The sequence below is a fragment of the Myotis nattereri genome (genome assembly GCF_964212035.1).
Source record: "Myotis nattereri genome assembly, chromosome: 1".
In the NCBI taxonomy this organism is placed as follows: domain Eukaryota; kingdom Metazoa; phylum Chordata; class Mammalia; order Chiroptera; family Vespertilionidae; genus Myotis; species Myotis nattereri.
The window spans coordinates 150,835,021-150,856,229 of record NC_138075.1 but is presented as its reverse complement, the minus strand read 5'-3'; the positions used below and the strand labels follow the sequence as shown (position 1 = coordinate 150,856,229).

Here is a 21,209-nt window from a genome sequence, read left to right as displayed (position 1 = left end):
GGGGTGGCAGTAGTTGAAGGGACCCCCTGCCATGGAATCTGCAGGGGAGAGACTGGGCTCAGCTCTGAGTACAGCAGGGAAAGTGGTGATCTACAGTGAGGAGCAGGTGGGCTTGGTGGGTAAAAGCTCACTAAGAGGAAACATCAGGGGATGGGACAGGGGACAGTCTCTGGCTAACCAGACCTCCCGGACTCCTGCAGAAGATGGGCCCTGTGATCAGACATCAGCTGGGGGCGGTGAGAGGTGAGGAGTTTGATCAGAGATGGAGGGCGGGCCCTGGACTTGCGCTAAAATTGGAGGATGCAGAGAGAAACACGAAAAGCCCAGAAGACACGGGAGCCTAAGTAGAGTTTGGCCAATTAGAGAATCTTTGTCACAATAGGTTTCAAATTCCAGTGTGACTGTGATCACCTGAGCAGCTTTCAGGACATGCCAACGCCGGCTGCACTGCCTGAAACTCCGACTCGGGTCCAGGAAGGGCCTGTGGACCCAAAGACCATTCCCTGGTGGCTCTTCTGCCAGGAGTGGTCGCCTGCCTCCCCCAGGAAGTCCTTCTCCAATCGCCAGGCGTCATTTGCCCCCTAGACTATTCAGCGAAGGCAGCCATAAAACCCGCATCTGTGTAAGAGGCGGAAGTTCACATTCCCACCTGTCATCTCTGTGACGCAGTCGTGCGCCTTAGGCTGACCGTGTTCACTGTGGTCTGAGGAGGGGTCGCTCCCAGGGCACCCACCATCCTTCTCCCTACAGGGTCTCTCTTGAGACTTCCAGGGGTTTAGCATGTGCCCTGGGGTCTGCCCAGACCTGTGCGTCCCGGGCGAGGAAGTTTACTTCTCTCAGCCTCTGCTGGTTCCTCTGTAAAAGCAGTCGTAAGAGTGCCTGTCTCCCCGGGTGATAACGCAGGTTAAGGAACGGGACGTCCAGCACCCGCAAGCAGTTGGCCCTTGAGAAACATCGGCCACCACCTGTCACGCAGTTTCATACTTCCCGGTTTCCGTTATGGGCTTTTTTTATAGAGAGGACCTTGTCTTTTCATCTCTGTATTTCATTCGTGTCTTGCTCTATCAATTTTGATTGATTCTTTCCCCCAGCGGACAGGGAAGGTGGTGGAATAAAAGTGGAAATGTTTGAGGAACAGTCTCCACACTGGCTTCTCCCCTGGCCATTGTGGGCACAGCACGTTCCATGGCCAAGGCTCGGCCAGCACCTGCCTGGCTGCTTCAACCCCAGAGGCAATACACACCTCGCGACACACCGTGTGTGCGAGCTGACCTTGCGGCCAAGGTGAAGAAAACGGGCAGCTCGTCCTCAGGCGCGAGGAGGGTGGTGTTCATGTCAGCAGTCAGAAGTAATGTGGCTAGAGGGTGAAGTCAGAGGGGACAGAAACCAAAGTCAGGAAACCACGTATAGACAGCCAAGTAGCCAACGATGTGGGTCAGCATGATCGCAAACGTTTATTTAACGCTGGAATGTATCGTTGCCAACAATACTGTCTTCCAAGTTAAAAACATGATAACAAATTTAAAGTTGGTAAAAGATCAAGTACATAGTGTAGCCAGTGAGCATTTCCTCACCCCAAATTGATGATTTCACTAAAATGACTACATGAGACAGCTGACATGTACGTGATTTCTCTTTAAGATCCCAGATATACCCAGTGTCTGTGCCTGGGGGGATGGATTAAAACTCGTTGATGCAGCATTCAGAGTTCCTCGCTGTTTGGGTCCTTTTAACACGCGCCGCACTGGGAGCGTGGACGTGGGGCTGAGTCAGAGTCGGAGGACAGGATGGTGGGAGGACCACAGACAGCACTCCCCACACACCCCGAACAGAGCACACACCTGCCTAATTGTATCAAAAAGTACCCTTTAAGCAGCTCACTCCTGAGGAAACTTTCATTTCACTAATGATGGCAATAAATAGGAAGTGTTTCTATGAAACTGTCTTTGCACAAGTTTGGACAATAATAATGACAACAGTTAACACTTGAGTACCAGATCCTGAGTATACAGTCCTGGGTACTGTACTAAGCATCTTAAATCCACAATCTCATTTCATTTGTAATAATTCTATGACGTAGGCATCACTCCTATTTTAGATATGAGGAAACCGAGGCCTAAATAACGCTCACATTACACCACTGTCAAGGAACAGCACCAGAATTTGAGTCTGAAAGAGCATGAGTTCAATCTAGTTTTAAGTCCTTGGCTGAGTAGCCCCTCACAGTCTTAACTCAAGGTTAGTCACCACTGCCAACATTTCTTCCTTGCTCTATGGTTGGGACAGTCTCCAAGGAGAGGCACAGGGCCAATCGCTGGATGGGGATGTATGGAGGTTGCTGGTGAGATGGGCAGTAGGTGGGTGGTGTTGGTCCAGAAATGTTCAGTGGAACGCCGTAGGTCTCTTTGCCAAGAATCGGGATTGTGGGCTTCAGAGGTAGTGATTATGATGCCTCTTCTACACACAAGGAAACCAACAGCTCAGAGATGCCAAGTGCCTGTTGGCAGTTGCACAACTGGGAAAAGATGTTGACAGAACTCAAGCCCCATTCTTCTGATTCCAAATGCGGGGCTTTGTCCACGATGCCGTGGCTGCAATTCAGAGTTTTCATCTTTCACACCTTCCTCCAAATCTATTACTGGCCTCTGGGTAATTTGAGATATAGACTAATTAAAGCGTCGAATCATTTAAATTATGTGGTCGGACACTGGTTTGCACCAGTGCCTGACTCTGAAATTAATGAGGCTTTACTGCCATTGCCAGCAAACAGGAGTCATGACCAAGACCTAGAGACGGCCTTCTCCATGGAAACACAGAGGAACATTGAGATGTAAGTTGGGGAAGAGCATCTCCCGTCCACTGGGTTTATTTCTGAGGCTTCGAATTGCTGGAGGCTGGATAATGCTTCCAGCAGCTTTTCTCCAGCCTTCCCAGTTCAGAGTGAAATTGGGGGGAGAAAGGTGGCAAGTGCTCTATGGAGGATGAGCTCCAACAAGCCTGGCACAAGACCTTCGCCCCAGTGCTGCCCGCCATCCACAGGCCCTTACCATTCCTCTCCTCAGAGCAGCACCATGCACCACCATGCCCTACAGGACGAGGTTTGAAGAAGGGACGACAGAAACTGCCAGCACTGGTCCCCAGCCCGCCCTGCCCCACCCACATGCAAATCTAACCTTTCTGGTATTCCAGCACGACAAACCCGGAGACAGGATTTCAACAGGAAAATATTTACTGAAGGATTTCTCCTTCATAATCTATCGATTTTAATATCCTTACCACTTTGGCTGAATGTCAGTTTTACCCTGAGGACTGCCATTGCAAATTTGAACACATTCTGTTTATTTATGGCATTCAAAGTATTAGTGTTGGAAATGAGTAAAGCTTGAGCCTTTTGGTGCGGCTGCGTGAAGTTCATTTTTTCTATTTGAATAATGCTGGTAATTCGCCATGGTAATTGGGGCCAGCAGGCAGCATGTGGGCCCCAAGCAGAAGTTAAAGTAGTATTTTGGCTTAGTTTCTCCGTTAAGTACAATAATACACAGCTCATTGACAATGGGGCCACTGTCTCCACTTAACCTGTGGAACCAGGAGCACCTGATTATCACCATCATTTCACAGAAGCCAAATCCTCTCTCCTCTGATCAGTCCCGTTCCAAATGTCCATTGGTGCCAAGTTGTGCATGAACAGCGTCAGCTCTGCAGCTGTCAGATGGAGCTCATCGGGGCTCCGTGCAGGCATTTGGGGCGCCCATACAGACTCTGCAAGCCTCCAGGCCCACTCCCAACTGCCCACCCCTATACCTGCCCTGAAAGAAGCCCTGTGAGGCTTCCGCAAGGAGGAGCCTCAGTGGGATCACACCCCCACCCAGCCTGCCCCGGTGCAAATGCTCCAGGCGGCCAGGAGTGAGGTGTGAAAGACACAGCCCTTTCCTTATACCCAGCGACCCTTTAGAGACCCCGTCTAAGTTACTAAATCGCCAACAATAACGAGGACAGCTGAATGTCTCTCTTTTTCATATTTAACAAAGAATTTGTTGCAAATGACAGCAGGCCATTATTCAGGATTTGGGAATGGGCCTTCAGAGCCTCTCTGTGCTGGGCTTTCTGTAACACAAAGCTGGCCTCTCACTTGTCCCTGGGCCTGGCCTCTCCTGTTCACCGCAGGAAGCAGGGGCATCCGCTGCGCCAGACCACCCCACCCTGAGTTGCGTGCAGGGCCCTCCGCTTGCTTCCTGTGATGATGTGTCCCTGGTGCTTGACAGCACTGAGCCCAGGGAGGCAGATGAACTTGGCCTGGAACCGAGGTCCTCGGCTCTCACCCAGTGGCTTTTCAGTTTAAGTTCTCATGACTGCTCTCCATGAATCCTTCACTCAGGACATACTGAACTGCTCACTGCCGAGCCAGAAATAGATTGTTCAATCTCTGAACTTCAGGCCATGGTTCCCCAAGACTTCCCTACTCTTTTAATCCCTGCCAATATAGATTGTGAGAGGCCTTCGGGCCCAGGTCTATCCTGTCTGTCTCCTCCTCCGGGGAGCCCTCCCTGACTGCCTCACCTGAACCACTGCCCATATGTGACCTCTCCCCTCTGTATATATCTATGAACCTCCACCACTGGCCACATGGAGGACATGCATCACAGGCCGTCTACTCTGTAATTAATTAATTCACGTGATTGTTAACAGAACAGAGCTATGATAGTCCCTGCCGTATATGAGGGTTAACTGCAATAACACACAAAGCCTTTAGAATGTGTTTGACAAGGAGTGACCTTGCAGTAACATTGGCTATAATTACTATTGCCAACAGAGTCAATAAAAACATTGACCCCTGTCCACAATGGGGGGAGCTACAGTACATCGCATAGTTACGGCATGCGTAGGAGAAAGAAAAACAACTTGTCCAGGTTGTACCAAAGAGGACACAGCATGAAAGTGCTACTGGGGCCTAGCGGAAACACACCATCACCATGGAAGCCATTACAGGACCTGGAGGGTACTTGTCTACCCTCTATGACATCCCTGGACAGAGACAGGAATGTCTATCTGTAGGAACCATGGTCCCTGCCACCAGGCCTGGACCCAGCCCCCAAGTAAAAGGCTGTTAAGTGAAGATGAGCATTGCTCCTAAGATACAGTGAGGGATTTCTGTGTGCTCAATGTCAGGGGAAACAGCTCACATTAATTTTAAAAGTGGTGATACAATATAGCTTGGCCCACGTGCTCAAAAAAAAATACTCTTCATATTAAGTAGTTTGCACTTATTCATCCTCAAGACTAGAATGACCTCCTCACAGCCCCAGGATGGACCCTAAAATCCGATTTGATAAAAATAGCCAGAGGCACGAGCTTGTTTTGAACACTGTAGCTGCTTCTCCCATGAAGAGAGTGCCAAGTGGCAAAGAAAATGAAAATCAGGTTATTTCAGAGTCTGATGAGTTGGGTTTGCAGTAATCCCAGTGGAGTGTATATATTAAATCCCAAGTGATTAAAAGTGATTAAAACATCAATAATTTCCAGTGTTAAATCAGTAAGTATATGTCTCCCAACGTGGATTCCAAGCCTAGCTTTTAACTCCCCAAGTCATCAACGACAATGTCATTTACATACACAGGCCCAACTACAGAAGCTACCTGCAGCTGCAGTCCTGTATGTGATTTAATTAAAATCCAATCAAGCACTTAGCCTGGTGGTGCCACCAGAGATGCGGGAGTGAGGGGCAGGCGCCCGCGGCTCCACTGAGGAAACACAGGACACAGAGCAGAAAACTGGAAGTTTGGGTTTCTCTGGATGTTCTCAAACCCAAAATAACTCTCCATCCTCAGAGACTCCCTGAGTCCCTGTAACTGGTGCTCTATCTTCTGAAGGCGATTATTAGCCATGATTTCTCTTCCTTGACCTTTAAAAACCAGAAAAACGAAGGGTGATGGTTCAAGACATAAGCCTGCTATAAATTCTCCCTCGAAAAGCCACAGCAAGACTTTCCAAAGCAGTCCTAGGAAATTAAAGAGATTGTTTTGCTTTTCTTTTTACATTTGCTGCCTCTATAAAATGTTAATTGAGAAATGTGCTTAACATAAATGTCAAGGACCCCTAAAAAAAGGAATTTTTTAAAAAGGATAGCGGGGAGGAGATGTTTAACAAAAGGTCCCTATGGAGCATGCCTGGTTCAGGGAGGAGAGAGGGCGGCTCAGCACGCAGCCCACCCCGCAGACCTGGGCCTGCGACGGGTGCCTGGGAAGCCTGTGGGGCTCTGGGTTGACCTCTCTGTGCACCCTTCAGAGCTGCCTCTCAGCCCAGCCGCTCACTGTCCTCACCACCATCCACCGCTCAGGTGGCTTTCATGGAGCACGGCCTTGCAGGGGTTTAGACAGATCCTCAGAACAAGTCCAGCAGTGGTGAGTCCCTCATCTCTCCACCTGTTCGACACCAACTGGTACAAAGGCAGGTGAGCATGAGCTACCTTATCTACACTTCCTATTGCATATTTCAATCCGCCAAACACAAACAAAAATAAACCTTCCTTACGTGAAGCCCCTACTGTGGCTTAACTGGCAATAGAACTGTGCAGAGAAGCTGACCCAGGGTGTCCAGGGGCCCTTACCACTGGCCCTCACACAGAGACCTTCCCCAAGGCTGAGGAGTCCCTAGGAAGCACGCACGTCAGCTGGTCACCTGGATCCACATGCCTGTTGAATCAGCCCTAGATCTGCTCTAGATCAGGATCCACCATACCTGTCAGAACAGCTGGTCATCTGGATCCATAATGTTTATTGGATCAGCTCTAGATCAGCTGGTCATCTGGATCCATCATGCTTACTGGATCAGCTCTAGATCAGCTGGTCATCTGGATCCATCTGGATCCATCATGCCTATTGGATCAGCTCTAGATCAGCTGGTCATCTGGATCCATCTGGATCCATCATGTTTATTGGATCAGATCTAGATCAGCTGGTCATCTGGATCCATCTGGATCCATCATGTTTATTGGATCAGCTCTAGATCAGCTGGTCATCTGGATTTACCATGCCTGTCACTTCAACTGTGGGTATGGTGCAGAGCATTTGCTATTCATAATAATACAGTACAAGGCTTTGTGCACTATTTGCTTTTCCTTAATTGATTGTCAGGTTTTATTTGCCTTCTTATAATAGATTCCTCTCCTTCTCTATTACTCAGAGTAAATAATGCCGCTGCTGTAACCTACAACCTGAAAAATCAGTGACTTATAATCCCACGCAATCATCAGCAGGTGGGGAACTCACAGCCCCGGCCCCTCCGTGTGGAGGTTTCAGGTGGTGGCTTCTACATGGGCCTCTATTCTTTTCTCAGGGGTCCTGAACATTTATGTTAAGCCTATTTCCTTGCATCCAGCCTGGGCGAGGGAAGAGAGAAGTGAGGGCTTGAGGGGAGCAGGGAGGAAACCGAGAGAGGAAGGGGTGCACTTAGCACTTAGTGTATAGCACCATCATCAGAAAGGATGTTTGTCCATGTGACGTTGTGTTTCCTGTGCCTTATGGGCTGAATGCTTGTGTCCCCCAAATCCATGTTGAAGCCCAAGAGTGGCTGTATGTGGAGATGAGCCTCTAAGGAAGTGACTAAGTTAGATCAATCATGAGGGTGCAGCCCATAGGAGGAGGCTCCAGAGCTGGGCGGCTCCCTCCACTCACCCTGACCAGGGGGCCATGGAGCTCACAGTCAGGTGAAGAGGCCCCCGGGTGAGGCCATGGCCTGGACCCGTAGGCCCCAAAGCTGTGAGAAATAAATGTCTGTAAACCAGCCAGTCTCTGGTGCTTTGCTATGGCATCTGAGCAGATCAACAGTGTTAGTATCAGAAAAAATAACCTGTTTTCCCCTGGAATGTTTCCCCTTTCACCAGCCTGCGTGTCCCGGGGCCATCCTTGAGAAACTGCAGCAGTGGCTTCCTTGTCTGGAGGAAACAGGAAATGGGGACTGCTGGCCCCTGAGGCTATTTTGCATCTGAGTGAGGAGGGTGCTCTCTGGGTTTCCACATGAAAGGGGGCTTTTGTGTGCTTCGTATTATGACTTAGTGGTTTGGAGCATCCTGCTCTGAGGGGCCTACGGGCCCTGGAGGCAGACACGAAGTGACAAGCGGCTGCTATTGGCAGTCTCATCACTTCTGGAACACTCAGACGTCTCCTTTACACAGAAGGGAAAGGGCACTTGGAGGCACCTTGAGAGCAGTTTCTCGTTCCCACAGCACATGGGGGGGGGGGGGCGGGGGGCGGGGGGCGGGGGGCGGGGGGGGGGGGGGCGGGGGGCGGGGAGCCCAGCACCTTGAGGCGGATGGAAGACACAGAGGACACCAGCTCTGCCCCTGAGGCGCCTAAATCTCAGGGAGGCCAGGTGAACCCACAGGAAGCCGCTAGAACTGACTCTGAGTGTGGTGGCTGCCCCACCAGGGAAGGAGCCCTGTCATTTGGGCCCCTGTGTTCATGCCAGCAGGACAGTGGCGGATGACCCCAGTCAGCGGTGTGCCACGGAGCCCGCCAGGGAGGAGACACCGCTCAGCCTGTGGCCTGAGAAACACTCAGCTGTGGAAGGGAGCCCGTGAGTCCCGCTTTCCTTTCAAGGTCATCTCAGATGTCAGCATCCACGAGGCCTTTCTGGATGGTGCCCTCGGGCCCCACCCCGGCAAGGACCCTCTTCCCCACGGTGCGGCTGCAGGGGTGCGGGTGCTGGGTCTTGCTGCCGGTCCTTTGAGAACAGAGCTCAGAGGCCCTGCTCCAAAGGCAGGCCACCTGGCTCTCAGATCCTGGGCTCCCTGGCTACTCCAGCCGCACCTTGGTCAGAGGTCCCCCTCCCCTCCACACTGGCCTCCCAACCTGAAGGACGACTTACTGTTTGGTCAGGATAAGACCAACCACTCTCATGCTGAGGGCTCAAAGGGCACTGTGACCCCTCCCACCCATGTCCACACCTGGTGCGCATTCAAGCAGTGGCAGCGACTATGACCACTGATGTCATGCCCAGTGACAGTGTCCTGAGAAGAGACAGCACAGTAGAGACAGAGACAGAAGCCACGTGAAGACGGAGGCAGAGATGGGAGAGATGCAGCCACAAGTCAAAGGATTGCTGGAGCCCCCAGAGGCTGGAAGAAGCAGGAAGGACCCTCCCCTAGAGCTCCAGCTCCACAGTTTATGGTCATTTGTCCCAGCAGCCCCAGGACACTCACACACAGGTGCCAGGGACATGTGCAGCCCTGTATGGACCCCAGTTTCCAGGTCACAAAGGGACCGGACAGCCTCCAGGGTTTATCTCTAAAACTCTATGACTCTGTGACTCCCACCCCGAGGTGAGGCATCTCTCCAGGCAGCCTGGGTTCCCTCAGAGCTGAGCCAGGGAGAACCCCCAGGACACACATCCCACGCACAGCAGGCCCACAGTCGGCCCCCATCTCCAGCCAGCCATGCCAGGAGCTCACAGCCCAAAGGGAAGCCAAATTTGCATGGCATCTGTCACCTATGGGTTTCCGGAGCAGCCACAACAGCACAGGGCAAGGCCCCAAGCCCCACAGGTACTGGGAAGAGGGGCGCTGGCCCAACTCCCCTGCTCTCTATCTGAGAAGCAAGAGCTAAGAAGCCTCTAGCTGTTTCCATGGCAGGTTTCTGGTTTCCAGGAGGCAGGCCTATTTTCACACGAACATGGGTTTTTTTTAACTATTTATCCTTCGTAGTGTACTTACCTGAGACCTATTCTTATCTGGAACGAAATAGCCAAACATACCTGGTGAGACGGTGAAAACCCACTCCAACAAAAAATGACCTGTTTGCCCACCTTCTGGAAAAGTGGATATTGTGATTTGGCTGCGTGTGATTTGGCTGCAGTGACGGGGAAATAATAGTGGTGATGGGACAGTAATAATAATGACGGAAGAAGAAGAATAACCGGCTTTGTTTCTGAGCGCTCCCCGACAGAGGCCCCGTGCTAAGCGTTTAAGAGCCATCCACCCACTTAATCCTAACAAAAGCACCGCCAGATGGAAATTAAGGGGATTACCTTACAAATGAGAAGACCAGGCGCAAGCTGACTCACACCAGGTTTCTCTGAGTCCAAGGCCTATGAAGGTCACTGCCACCCAGCTGCCTCCCACAAAAAGTAGCCATGGGCCATGTGCAGAACAACTTGTCAGCCATGGATGGGGGACCAGGGGAAGGGAGATGGCTCTGAGCAACACCAGCCATGTTATTTCACATGTGGTGCTTTAGCAGGCATGCGAGGTCACTTTAGGAATTATATCAAGTTGCTGTGTGTGTGTGTGTGTATTTGTCTTTATGTGTGTGTGCATGTGTACAGGCATGTGTGTGCTGTGTGTATGTACGGTCTGAATAGTATGTTTGTGCGTATGTGCAGATATATATTGTGCTTGTGTGTGCATATGTGTGTATGTGTATGTGTGTATCTCTGTGTACATGCGTCAGTGCGTGCATGGGTGTGTGTGCACATGTATGTGCATGTGTGTGTTTACATGTGCAAAAACATGAAGAGAGAAGGTCATGAGTGAGCTGTAGAGAACAGTTCAGCCAGGAAAGTCCCTGAGATGAGTGGGTATTTAGAAACTGGCTCTGCCAAACTAAGCAGAAAGTGGGAACCAATTGTCCCATGTATGCAGGTCCCTCAGGCTCCCCTCAGGACACAGCTGAGCTTGCTCCTCTGAGAGGCAGGGCAAGGGAAGACGCAAGCACAGACACATTTCCCTGCAAGGGTTCTGCTCAGGCACAGGCAGGCTCCTACCCAGGGGCCAAGCTGGGGGTTAATTCCTCAGAACCAGGGCCCACATTGATCCAGTAGAGTATTAGCACCTTTCCCAAGGCCAGGGGGTCATGGTTCAGTGCGTGTGGTGGAGGAGCGCCGTGTGACAGGGTGACCTCCAGACTCTGCACATGGAGATGTGGCTTTGAGAAGGAGGGGATGACGTGAGCATGAACCACTCAGTGTCAAAGCAGCCTGGTGCTTCTGTCTTGCAGGAATTCGCCGACTCTGTGTCCCAGATGGTCACGCAAAAGTTTCGTGAGCTGACCGTGGGCCTGACGTCCGTGCACGCCCGCCACAGAGCACTGGCAGGGATTGTCATGACCAAAGGTAACGCCTCATGTTTTTGCTGTGAGATTTTCATCTCAAGGAGAGGAAATTAGCACTTTCCTGGTCTTAGGAAACAAAGGATTCTCCCTTCCATCTGAAGACGTGAAAAGGAAAACAAAACTAGACACAGAGGGATCAGTGACAAAGTGTGTGACCAGCAAACCTTTAGTGCCAGTGGTTGTGTAACTATACCTCCTTACAGCCATCTCTGCACAGGCTTCTCTCAATTTCCGTAAAAAGTAAACTAAGAACTGGCCGGTCCCTTTGCTATTGGGCATTTCCCCACATCTCGTTGGCAGGAAGAATGTGCGGTGCTGGAGGAACCAGTAAAAGCTGGAATGCAAGGCCAGGCCAGGCCACCCGATAGGTCACTGCAGGCTGGTGGGTGAGGCTTCCATTTCTTCCCGCTCTGCCTTTCCCTCCCCCAGTGCATTTTCTCTGTGCTCAGCCTGGTCCAGAGAATCCACTTCACCTGAGAATTATGAGCCCCTCCCTCTGGGGTGCAGACCGTCCGGGAACCCTATCACAGAAGAATTAAATGCACCCCTTCCTGCCAGGACACCCTCCAGTCACAATGCTCACAGATGGATGTCCATCCTCAGGCACAAATGACAGAACCAAATCACGGTCATGGCTGCTTTTATAACCCCAGGTGGGAGAAAATGGTGGTTGAATTTAAGCAGTCAGTACTAGTGAGAACATTACGGACCTATTCATGATAACTAACCAGCTAGTTATTTGAATTCAAATGTTTTTGTTCCCAAAGTTTGGCGTAAATTGGTAACAATATGCTACAGAATGGTTATTGTAAAAAGAATTAGCTGAGTTGAGTTTCACACATACACACTGCATGTGTAGGAGAAGTCTAAGACCAAGAAGGACCATCTACCTGATGTCCAAATATATTTGTATTAAAATCTATTTAAAACCAGGCTATTGGTACATTTCCATTGTTCTCGCCCCAGTGCCATCCACGTGCAAGGACACAGGAGCAGGCACATTGAACTCAGGACACTGTCTTCATTTCAGCCAGAGGATGTCACTTATCCTTTCTGTTTGGGACATCTTTTATTTATTTTTTATTTAAATTCTTTGTTGTTGAAAGTATTACATATGTCTCCTTTTTCTCCATTGACCTCTCTCCACCCACTCCCACCCCCCAACACATGCCCTCACACCCCTACTGTCTGTGTCCATTGGTTATGCTTATATGCATGCATACAAGTCCTTTGCCTGATCTCTTACCCCCACACCCATCCTCCCTTGCCTTCCCTCTGAGGTTTGATGGTCTGTTTGATGCTTCTCTGTCTCTCTATTTTTGTTCATCAGTTTATGTTGTTCATTATACTTCACAAACGAGTGAGACCATGTGATATTTATCTTTCTCCAACTGGCTTATTTCACTTACCATAATGCTCTCCAGGTCCATCCAACCTGTTGCAAATGATAAGAGTTCCTTCTTTTTTACAGTAGCGTAGTATTCCATTGTGTAGATGTACCACCGTTTTTTAATCAACTCATATGCTGATGGGCACTTAGGCTGTTTCCAAATCTTAGCAATTGTAAATTGTGCTGCTATGAACATAAGAGTGCATATATTCTTTCTAATTGGTGTTTCTGATTTCTTGGGATATATTCCTAGAAGTGGGATTACTGGGGCAAATGGGAGTTCCATTTTTAATTTTTTGAGGAAACGCCATACTGTTCTCCACAGTGGCTGCACTAGTCTGCATTCGCACCAGCAGTGCACAAGGGTTCCTTTTTCTCTGCATCCTCACCAGCATTTGTCGTTTGTTGATTTGTTGATGATAGCCATTCTGACAAGTGTGAGATGGTACCTCATTGTTGTTTTGATTTGCATCTCTTGGATGACTAGTGACTTTGAACATGTTTTCATGTCTCTTGACCTTCTGTATGTCCACTTTCAAAAAGTATCTATTTAGGTCCTTTGCCTATTTTTTTATTGAATTGTCATTTCTTCCTTTTGTTAAGTTGTACGAGGTCCCTGTAAATTTTGGAGATTAAACCCTTATCAGATGTAACACTGGCAAATATGTTCTCACATGCAGTGGGCTCTCTTGTTGTTTTGTTGATGGTTTCTTTTGTGATGCAAATGCTTTTTATTTTGATGTAGTCCCATTTGTTTATTGTTTCCTTAGTTTCCATTATCCTAGGAGATGTGTCAGTAAAGACATTGCTACAAGATATGTCTGATATTTTGCTGCCTATGGATTCTTCTAAGATTTTTATGGCTTTCCAAAGTCTTATGTTTAAATCTTTTATCCATTTTGAGTTTATATGAAATAAGAAAAGACTCCGAATAGCCACAGCAATCCTGAGAAAGAAGAACAAAGTTAGAGGGATCACAATACCAGATATCAAGGTATATTATAAAGCCACGGTTCTCAAGACTGCCTGGTACTGGCACAAGAGCAAACATATAGATCAAAGGAACAGAACAGGGAACCCAGAAATTAACCCAAGCCATTATGCCCAATTAATATTTGACAAAGGAGGCAAGAGCATACAATGGAATCAAGACAATCTCTTCAATAAATGGTGTTGGGAAAATTGGACAGATACATGCAAAAAAATTAAACTAGACCACCAACTTACACCATACACAAAAATAAACTCAAAATGTGTTTGGCATCTTTTAAAAGAGAAATAAAAACACCTCTTCCAGGGCAATTTGGTGAATGGGATAAAGTATATTAAATGCTTGAAAGGTAAAATCACCTTATCGGGATCATGTTCTAAGTCAAAGGTGATTCTGTTTCATTGAGAACACCTTTATATTTGGTGGCACACATCTTCTGAGCTGCAACACTCGCCCTCCTTCCACACATTTGAGGACATCTGCACATAACATAGTCCCCTCTGTCAGGACCACACTGTGGATCTGGCCCTTCTGTCCAGACCAGCAGACATTAATCAAATGCATCTACATAGTGGACACCATTCTGCATGCATCAGGGGTGCAAGAAAAGGCACAGCCCCACCTCAAGACATAGGATACAATGAGAGGTGGTATAGGCAAAAAAGCAACTGCCTAGGTTTCAATCCCAGCTCCATGGCAACTAGTGATGTGACCTCAGGCCAGTCAGTCTCTCGGACAAGGAAGCACAATAGCACTTACTAGGAAAGTCATTTCAAAGTCAAATGTGTTCATGTATACAAGCACTTAGAAAGATTCCAGCCAGTAATATGTACCACACAAGTGCTATTAATAGTAGTCATACTCTTTTATTTGTAAACTAGAGACCCGGTGCACACAATTCATGCACGAAAGGGGGCGTTCCCTCAGCCCAGCTTATACCCTCTCCAATTGGGGACCTCTTGGGGATGTCCAACTTCCGGTTTAAGCCTGATCCCTGGAAGTTGGACATCCCTCTCACAATCTTGGACTGCTGGCTCTTAACTGCTCACCTGCCTGACTGCCTGATCACCCTTAACTGCCTCTGCCTGCCAACCTGATCACCCCTAACTGCCCTCCCCTGCCAACCTGGTTGCCCCTAACTGCCTCTGCCTGCCTGCCTGCCTGATCACCCCTAACTGCCCTCCTCTGCCAGCCTGGTTGCCCCCAACTGCTGTTCCCTGCAGGCCTGATCTTGCCCACAACTGCTCTCCTCTGCTGGCCAATTTAGTTTTGATTGGTTGGTTTCTATGCCAGTCAGCATCAAAAGCTCCACCTCCTAGACAGCCATTGGTTCTTCATGGCACCCACATTTGGTTCTATTTGGTCAGTTCCTATGCCAGTCAGTATCTCCGGGCCTGATCAGAGAAGTGGGGCTGAACAGCAGCCCACGGAGGCCGTGAGAGAAAGAAAAGCCCAGCTGCTGGCAAAGCCTGAAAAGAAAGAGGGAGAAAAAGAGAGAGGCAAGTACTGATCAACAGCTGCCACTGAGGCTGCAGATCAGACCCTGCCTCTCTCTCTGGGTCTCAGCCCCCTGGGCAGTCAGTGCTGGGTCACCAGGCTGCAGTGGGGCAGTCAGTGCTGGGTCGCCACGGCAGCCCAGAGCTGACTGAAGGACTTCCTGGTTGGTCAGCCTTTGGTTGTGATCAGTCATTACAACCCTGGGCTTTTATATATTAGGATTACTCACAGAGTGCTCACCAGCACCAGAGCCCATCCTAGGTTCTGGGAAAACCACAGAAAACAAAATACTAGTAAATGAACCACCTGCCTGTGCAGGTTTTGCATCCCAGTTGGGAAGGGGTCATAAAGAAAAGTTTAAATCCAATGTAAAAAGTGTGAAAAAGTTATATGCACAGAGTTGTAGGATCACAGAAACAAAATCTTGGCAAATTGTTAATTTTGGAGTGTCCTGGATTTTTCTGCCACAGATTCCAGGATAACATATCTTCAATGAGCTTGGTCTGACCCATGAATGTGAAAAAGAAAGGGGGGAGGAAGGCAAGGAAAGATACCAAGCAATGTTTCCTCTTTATTGTGCAATATATTCCCAACCCCAAAAGCATACGTCAGTATGATTCGGTAAGTAGTTTTTAATATTTCTCAGCTCTGGAGCTGTGATTGTTCAATATTTTTCCACTTTTTGAGGAAACTCAAAGACTTCCCTTGGAAAACAGTGATGTCTTACAAAGACTTGTGGGGAAATGGTACTTAAAAGTGCCAGTGAATGCACTGCTTTGTGTGCAGGCAATTTATCTATATGAACTAAATTTATTACATGAAAGTGAGATTTTACAAGGTAAGCGTCACTAATTAGTAATTTATGAATATTGAAGAATAAATTGCTGAAATTTACTTTCCTATTATAAAGAGAAGATTTAATAAACATGTTGATTAAAAAGATATTAGAGGGAAATGGGCAAAATTACTAATAGAAACATTTATTTACTTAAAATTGATTTGCCATTTAATCTTAACTCTAGTTCAGTTATTCAAGCAAATTCCTAAGACTCTCTGAGATGGAGCGATGTGTCTTATTATATCTATATATATAAAGAGCCACGGGCCATCACATCTGAAAAAACCAAAGGGACAACCAAACAGGCTGAGTGGGGTGACCAGGCTGGCAGGGGGGTTAGTGAGGGACAACCAAACAACTGAGAAGCAGACTGCATGGGGTGACCAGGCCGGCAGGGGGGTTAGTGAGGGATGACCAAACGACTGAACAGCAGGCTGTGTGGGGCGGCCAGGCTGGCACAAGAGTTAGTGAGGGACGAACAAACAACTAAAGAGCAGGCTGTGTGGGGTGACCAGGCCAGCAGGGTGGGGCAGTGAGGAGCGACCAGGCCAGCAGAGGTGGCAGTTGGGGGCAACCAGGCCAGCAGGGGGTGGCAATGAGGGGCAACCAGGCTAGCAGAGAGGGGCAGTGAGGGGCAACCAGGCTGGTGGGGGGGGGGGCAGTTAGGGGCAACCAGGCTGGTGGGGAGCAGTTGGGGGCAACCAGGCTGGCAGGGAGGCAGTTGGGGACAACTAGGCTGGCAGGGAGGCCAGTGAGGGTTGACCAGGCTAGGAGAGGGTGGCTGTTGGGGGCAACCAGGCCAGCAGGGTGGGCAATACGGAGTGACCATGCTGGCAGGGGGGGCAGTTAGGAACAACCAGGCCGGTGGGGGGGGGGCATTTTGGGGTGACCAGGTTGGCGGGGGGCAGTTGGGGGTGATCAGATCATCAGGCAGAGGAGGTCAGGGGTGATCAGGCTGGCAGGGGGGCCAGTTAGGAGCCCACAGTCCTGGATTGTGAGAGGAATCCAGATTGGAGAGGGTGTAGGCTAGGCTGAGAGGACCACCCCCCCCCCTCCTGTGCACGAATTTCATGCACCAGGCCTCTAATATATATATATTACCTTCAAAGGCTGTTAAATTGCATTGTTTACCCATATCTTCAGAAAAAAAATCACTTCTACTGTCATGGTAAACAACCTGCTTCCCTATTTATAATGGTCTGGCCCTCTAGCAACTTCAGTGTGAAATTATAGCTAATTTGCCTACAAACGTCAGGTGGTCATAATAATCTGGCCACTCAGTGTATATATAAAACAATGCTACAAAATTACATTTATTTTTAAATAAAATAATACAATTGCCCCTGCATTTTTTTGTGAGATACTAATTCACTCGTATCAATTAGTTCATGTAACATCCATTTTGTTTATGAGCCTCAGACCAATTTATAGACATTATGACAAATATGATAGCAAAAAAATACACTTACGAACAATTATTTTTATTAAAATAATGCAGTCATTTGGTAAAAATTCAAGCAGGAGAGACTATGAATGAAAAACAATATTATCCCCCTACTCCTCATTTCCCTTTGCTCCTCAGAGGCAGGCACCTCTAGTAATTTTCAACTTTTGTTCTCGTGACCGTAAATACTATATTGGTTCTGCATTTCTGGATTTTCAATTCTAAATGCTATCTGCTGACTCACACTGTTAAAATTTTGTGCTTTTCATTGTTTATGTGTGATATTTGTACTTTTAGATAAATTCTTAAACTTTGTTTCTTACACTATCAAGTTCAGATGGCCCGTCCTCACTTTCTGTTCATAAATTAGGGATGAGCCATTTACCCACCCTGATTAGTTTAGCTGCTTATTTGTGCATTTTTCCCTTCTATGGTTTCTTTGATAAATTTCTTCCTTCATACACATTTTTGTGGAATTCTCGATATTCTGAATAAATCTTCCATCTTTTTACCTTTCCTTCCTTATTTTTACTCTGTGTTATTAGAAATTTCTTAAATTTATCTGACAGCTAAACTGCCCTTTTCCCCCGGATTTTTGCAATCTATTTTTATTGCTCAAGACATCTCTCTTGTCCTCAGTTCTCTCCTTTTCTAAGGGACACTCCTCTTGTCTTATAGATGCCATGCCTCCCTCAATTTCTCCAAGGTGACTCGCTGGCAAATCCCTCACTCCCCCCTGCCCTGGGGGCCGTGCTTCCTCCGCGGCCAGGCGCCCCCTCTTCATGTTCGTTCCTTCTCTTCCATCTTGCGTAGGATTCTTGTCTGGATAATCTTACTGGGAATAAAATTTTAGACTGATTATCACGGGACCAGACATGGATTTCCAGGTGTGCGAAATGGTCACTTTCTCCAACAAGCTGTCACCCACACGGGAAGGCTGCCTGGCTGGTCTCCCTGTCAATAACAGCCAGGTCCTTGGGCTGGTGCGCAGGCGCTGGCCGCTGGCGAGGGACCACTCAGAGCCACAAGGAGGGAGTTTTGCCTGTGAGGTAACCCTCCCATCAGACCCCTGACTGTCTCAGGCAGTTCCCCCAGTTCCTTCAGCCTAAGACTCTCCATTGTTCACCCTAAGAGGCTGCTTCCAGTCAGGTGTCCTCTCCACGGACACTTGCACCTGACAATGCAGTTGCATGTCTCTTTTCAGCCCAGGAGGACGCCTGTGAAAGTCCATCTTCACAGGGGCCTAGAGGAGGGGGGTGCGGGGATTGTACCCCCCAATATTCCAGAACCTCTATCTTTCCACTTTCCCCCTTCTCGAATGACTGGTAATTAATTACTTTAGCCATAAAATCAGAAGCAGTGTCCTTTTATTTACGCCCAGTGGGGATGGATGGGGCAGATGAGTGGGAAAGTGAACTAAACAGGAAGCCCTGAACCAAAACTCGTGCTGACCCAGAGACGGTAAATGACCATGTGGATTTCAAGGAACTGATCTTAATGACTACTAAGTGGGGACAGAGACACATGAAGTGCGTGTGTCAGATTCATGAGGGCCGCTCCTCGAACAAGAAGTAGGATGCACAATTGATTGTAAATCTGTTAAAACCACAAAACGCAAAATAGATATTACCCTGTGTCACATGGATGCTGACTTGTATATACTAAACGTCCCTCCTTAAATTCAGTCCCTGACTGGACATTTGGCCAACACACACACACACACACACACACACACACACACACACACCCTCCTGCTCATGGAGAGATAAATGGGAGTTTAGTCCAGAATAATTCACACGGGGCTGATCAATGTCACTGAAAATAAACCTGCTCAAGAGAGGGCAAAATCCTCACAAAATGCCTTAATTTATTCCTCCTCAATAAGGAAGTGCATCTAAGAAAATACATAAAAAAGGGAAGACAATATTTTCCTGGGTTCTTTCAAGATCAGGTACCCCCACCAAAGCTGTTCAAATACTTCAATGTTTTCCTGATCATTAAGTCATAACCCAGCATTTAACTGCCCAAAGGTTTTATTGGGGGGGGGGGGGAATAACCTCAACACTGTATTTTATTTTTTAAGAAAAGTAAGGAAGGGAGGGAGGGCGAGAGAGAGAAAGAAGGAAGGAAGGAAGGGAGGAAGGAAGGGAGGGAGGAAGGGAGGGAGGAAGGACTAAAGAAAATGAGCTCAGGACAATTCTTGCCTGTTACCTGTTTTAGGAGGAGTCAATTATCTTTCCCCCGTGTATGGCTGGAGATGTAACAAGGATATTCTGTAGGACTTGGACTAAATAGCAAACAAATGTGAAGCTGGGTACAGCTGTAGCCCTTTGACATCCTCTGGATTTCCAGACACGTGCACTGGGGGTCATGATTTCTACTCCTTTCTTATGTATATTTAAATTGTTGCTGAAACCAGTTTGGCTCAGTGGATAGAGCATCGGCCTGCGGACTGAGGGGTCCCAGGTTCGATTCCGGTCAAGGGCATGTACCTGGGTTGCGGGCACATCCCTAGTGGGAGATGTGCAGGAGGCAGCTGATCGATGTTTCTCTCCCATCGATGTTTCTAACTCTCTATCCCTCTCCCTTCCTCTCTGTAAAAAATCAATAAAATATATTTAAAAAATAAATAAATAAAAATAAATAAATAAAAAATAAATTGTCACTGAATCAACATGCAGTAGGTGGCCCTGCTGTGCAGCAAACACTGGAGGAGCAAGTGGTGCTGCTCTCTGACCCCCCAATTCAGACCACGGGGAATCACACCAAGGAAACCCAGGGTCTCACCCAGGGCCTTTACACCAACACCTCATCTTCCTCTCTCATCTGTGTCCGCTCAGGGCACGCCTTCCTCATACCCCTGTGTCTACACCTGTCACTTCCCTACACTCCCCTGTCTACACCTGTCACTTCCCTATACACCCCTGTGCCTGTATCCTGTCACTTTCCTTACACTCCCCGGTCTACACCCTGTCACCTTCCTTATACCCCCTGTGTCTACTTCCTGTCACCTTCCCTACACACCCCTGTGCTACACCCTGTCACCTTCCTTATACTCCCTGTGTCTACTCCCTGTCACCTTCCCTACACACCCCTGTGTCTACACCCTGTCACCTTCCCTACACACCCCTATGTGTACTCCCTGTCACCTTCCCTACACACCCCTGTGTCTACACCCTGTTACCTTCCCTACACACCCCTGTGTCTACACCCTGTCACCTTCCCTACACACCCCTGTGTCTACACCCTGTCACCTTCCCTACACACCCCTGTGTCTACACCCTGTCACCTTCCCTACACACCCCTGTGTCTACACCCTGTCACCTTCCCTACACACCCCTGTGTCTACACCTGGTTTCTTTCCTCTGTGTTGGGCTTTGGGAGTTCTCCAGGAAGGAGGGCTCTGGACACACACCAGAAAGGGCCTGGGGCAGGGGGCTGCCACCTGTGCTGCCCAGGTCAGGATCCCTCAGGCTGAAGGTGAGGAAGGAAGGAAGCATTAGCTCCCACTGAAGGTGAGGAGTCAGCTCTGGGGTCATTCCTGAAAACGGTCCAATAAAAGGACGAGCCAGCCGTCAGCCGAGTCAGGAGAGGGAGAGGATCAGGGATGAGGGGTGAGGGGGGGAGCACACATACACCTGCCTGTAGTACCTGCCATTAACCAAAGAGTGTTTTAAGTCACCAACCCGATGGACACCAGACACTTGTGCCCAACCTCAGTCTCACAGAGAAAAGAAGAGACCGAACCAGGGGGTCATCAGAGAAGTGCCCGTCGGAGAGACGGGATCCAGGGGCTGATGAGATTCCCCCTTTGCACCCTTTCAAACATATCCCACAGCCTCCTTCCTATACACGGAGATCCTCCAGTGACCACTTGCCAAGAGGAAGGCTCCTCACTTAAAATATTTAGCTCATGAATTATGCATGAGTTCTGCTTCACACTCTCA

General features: G+C 48.5%; 1 protein-coding gene across 2 annotated transcripts in view; it reads left to right on the top strand.

Annotated features, from left to right (window-relative positions):
* Window positions 1-21,209, top strand: part of ADARB2 (adenosine deaminase RNA specific B2 (inactive)) — a gene marked incomplete at its 3' end in the record, with an annotated part of 435,311 nt that overhangs the window by 358,462 nt on the left and 55,640 nt on the right. For both annotated transcript variants that reach the window (XM_081098354.1, XM_081098353.1), the window contains exon 4: window positions 10,989-11,103. In XM_081098354.1, coding sequence (XP_080954480.1) covers window positions 10,989-11,103 — 115 coding nt within the window. The remainder of the gene's footprint in view (window positions 1-10,988; window positions 11,104-21,209) is intronic.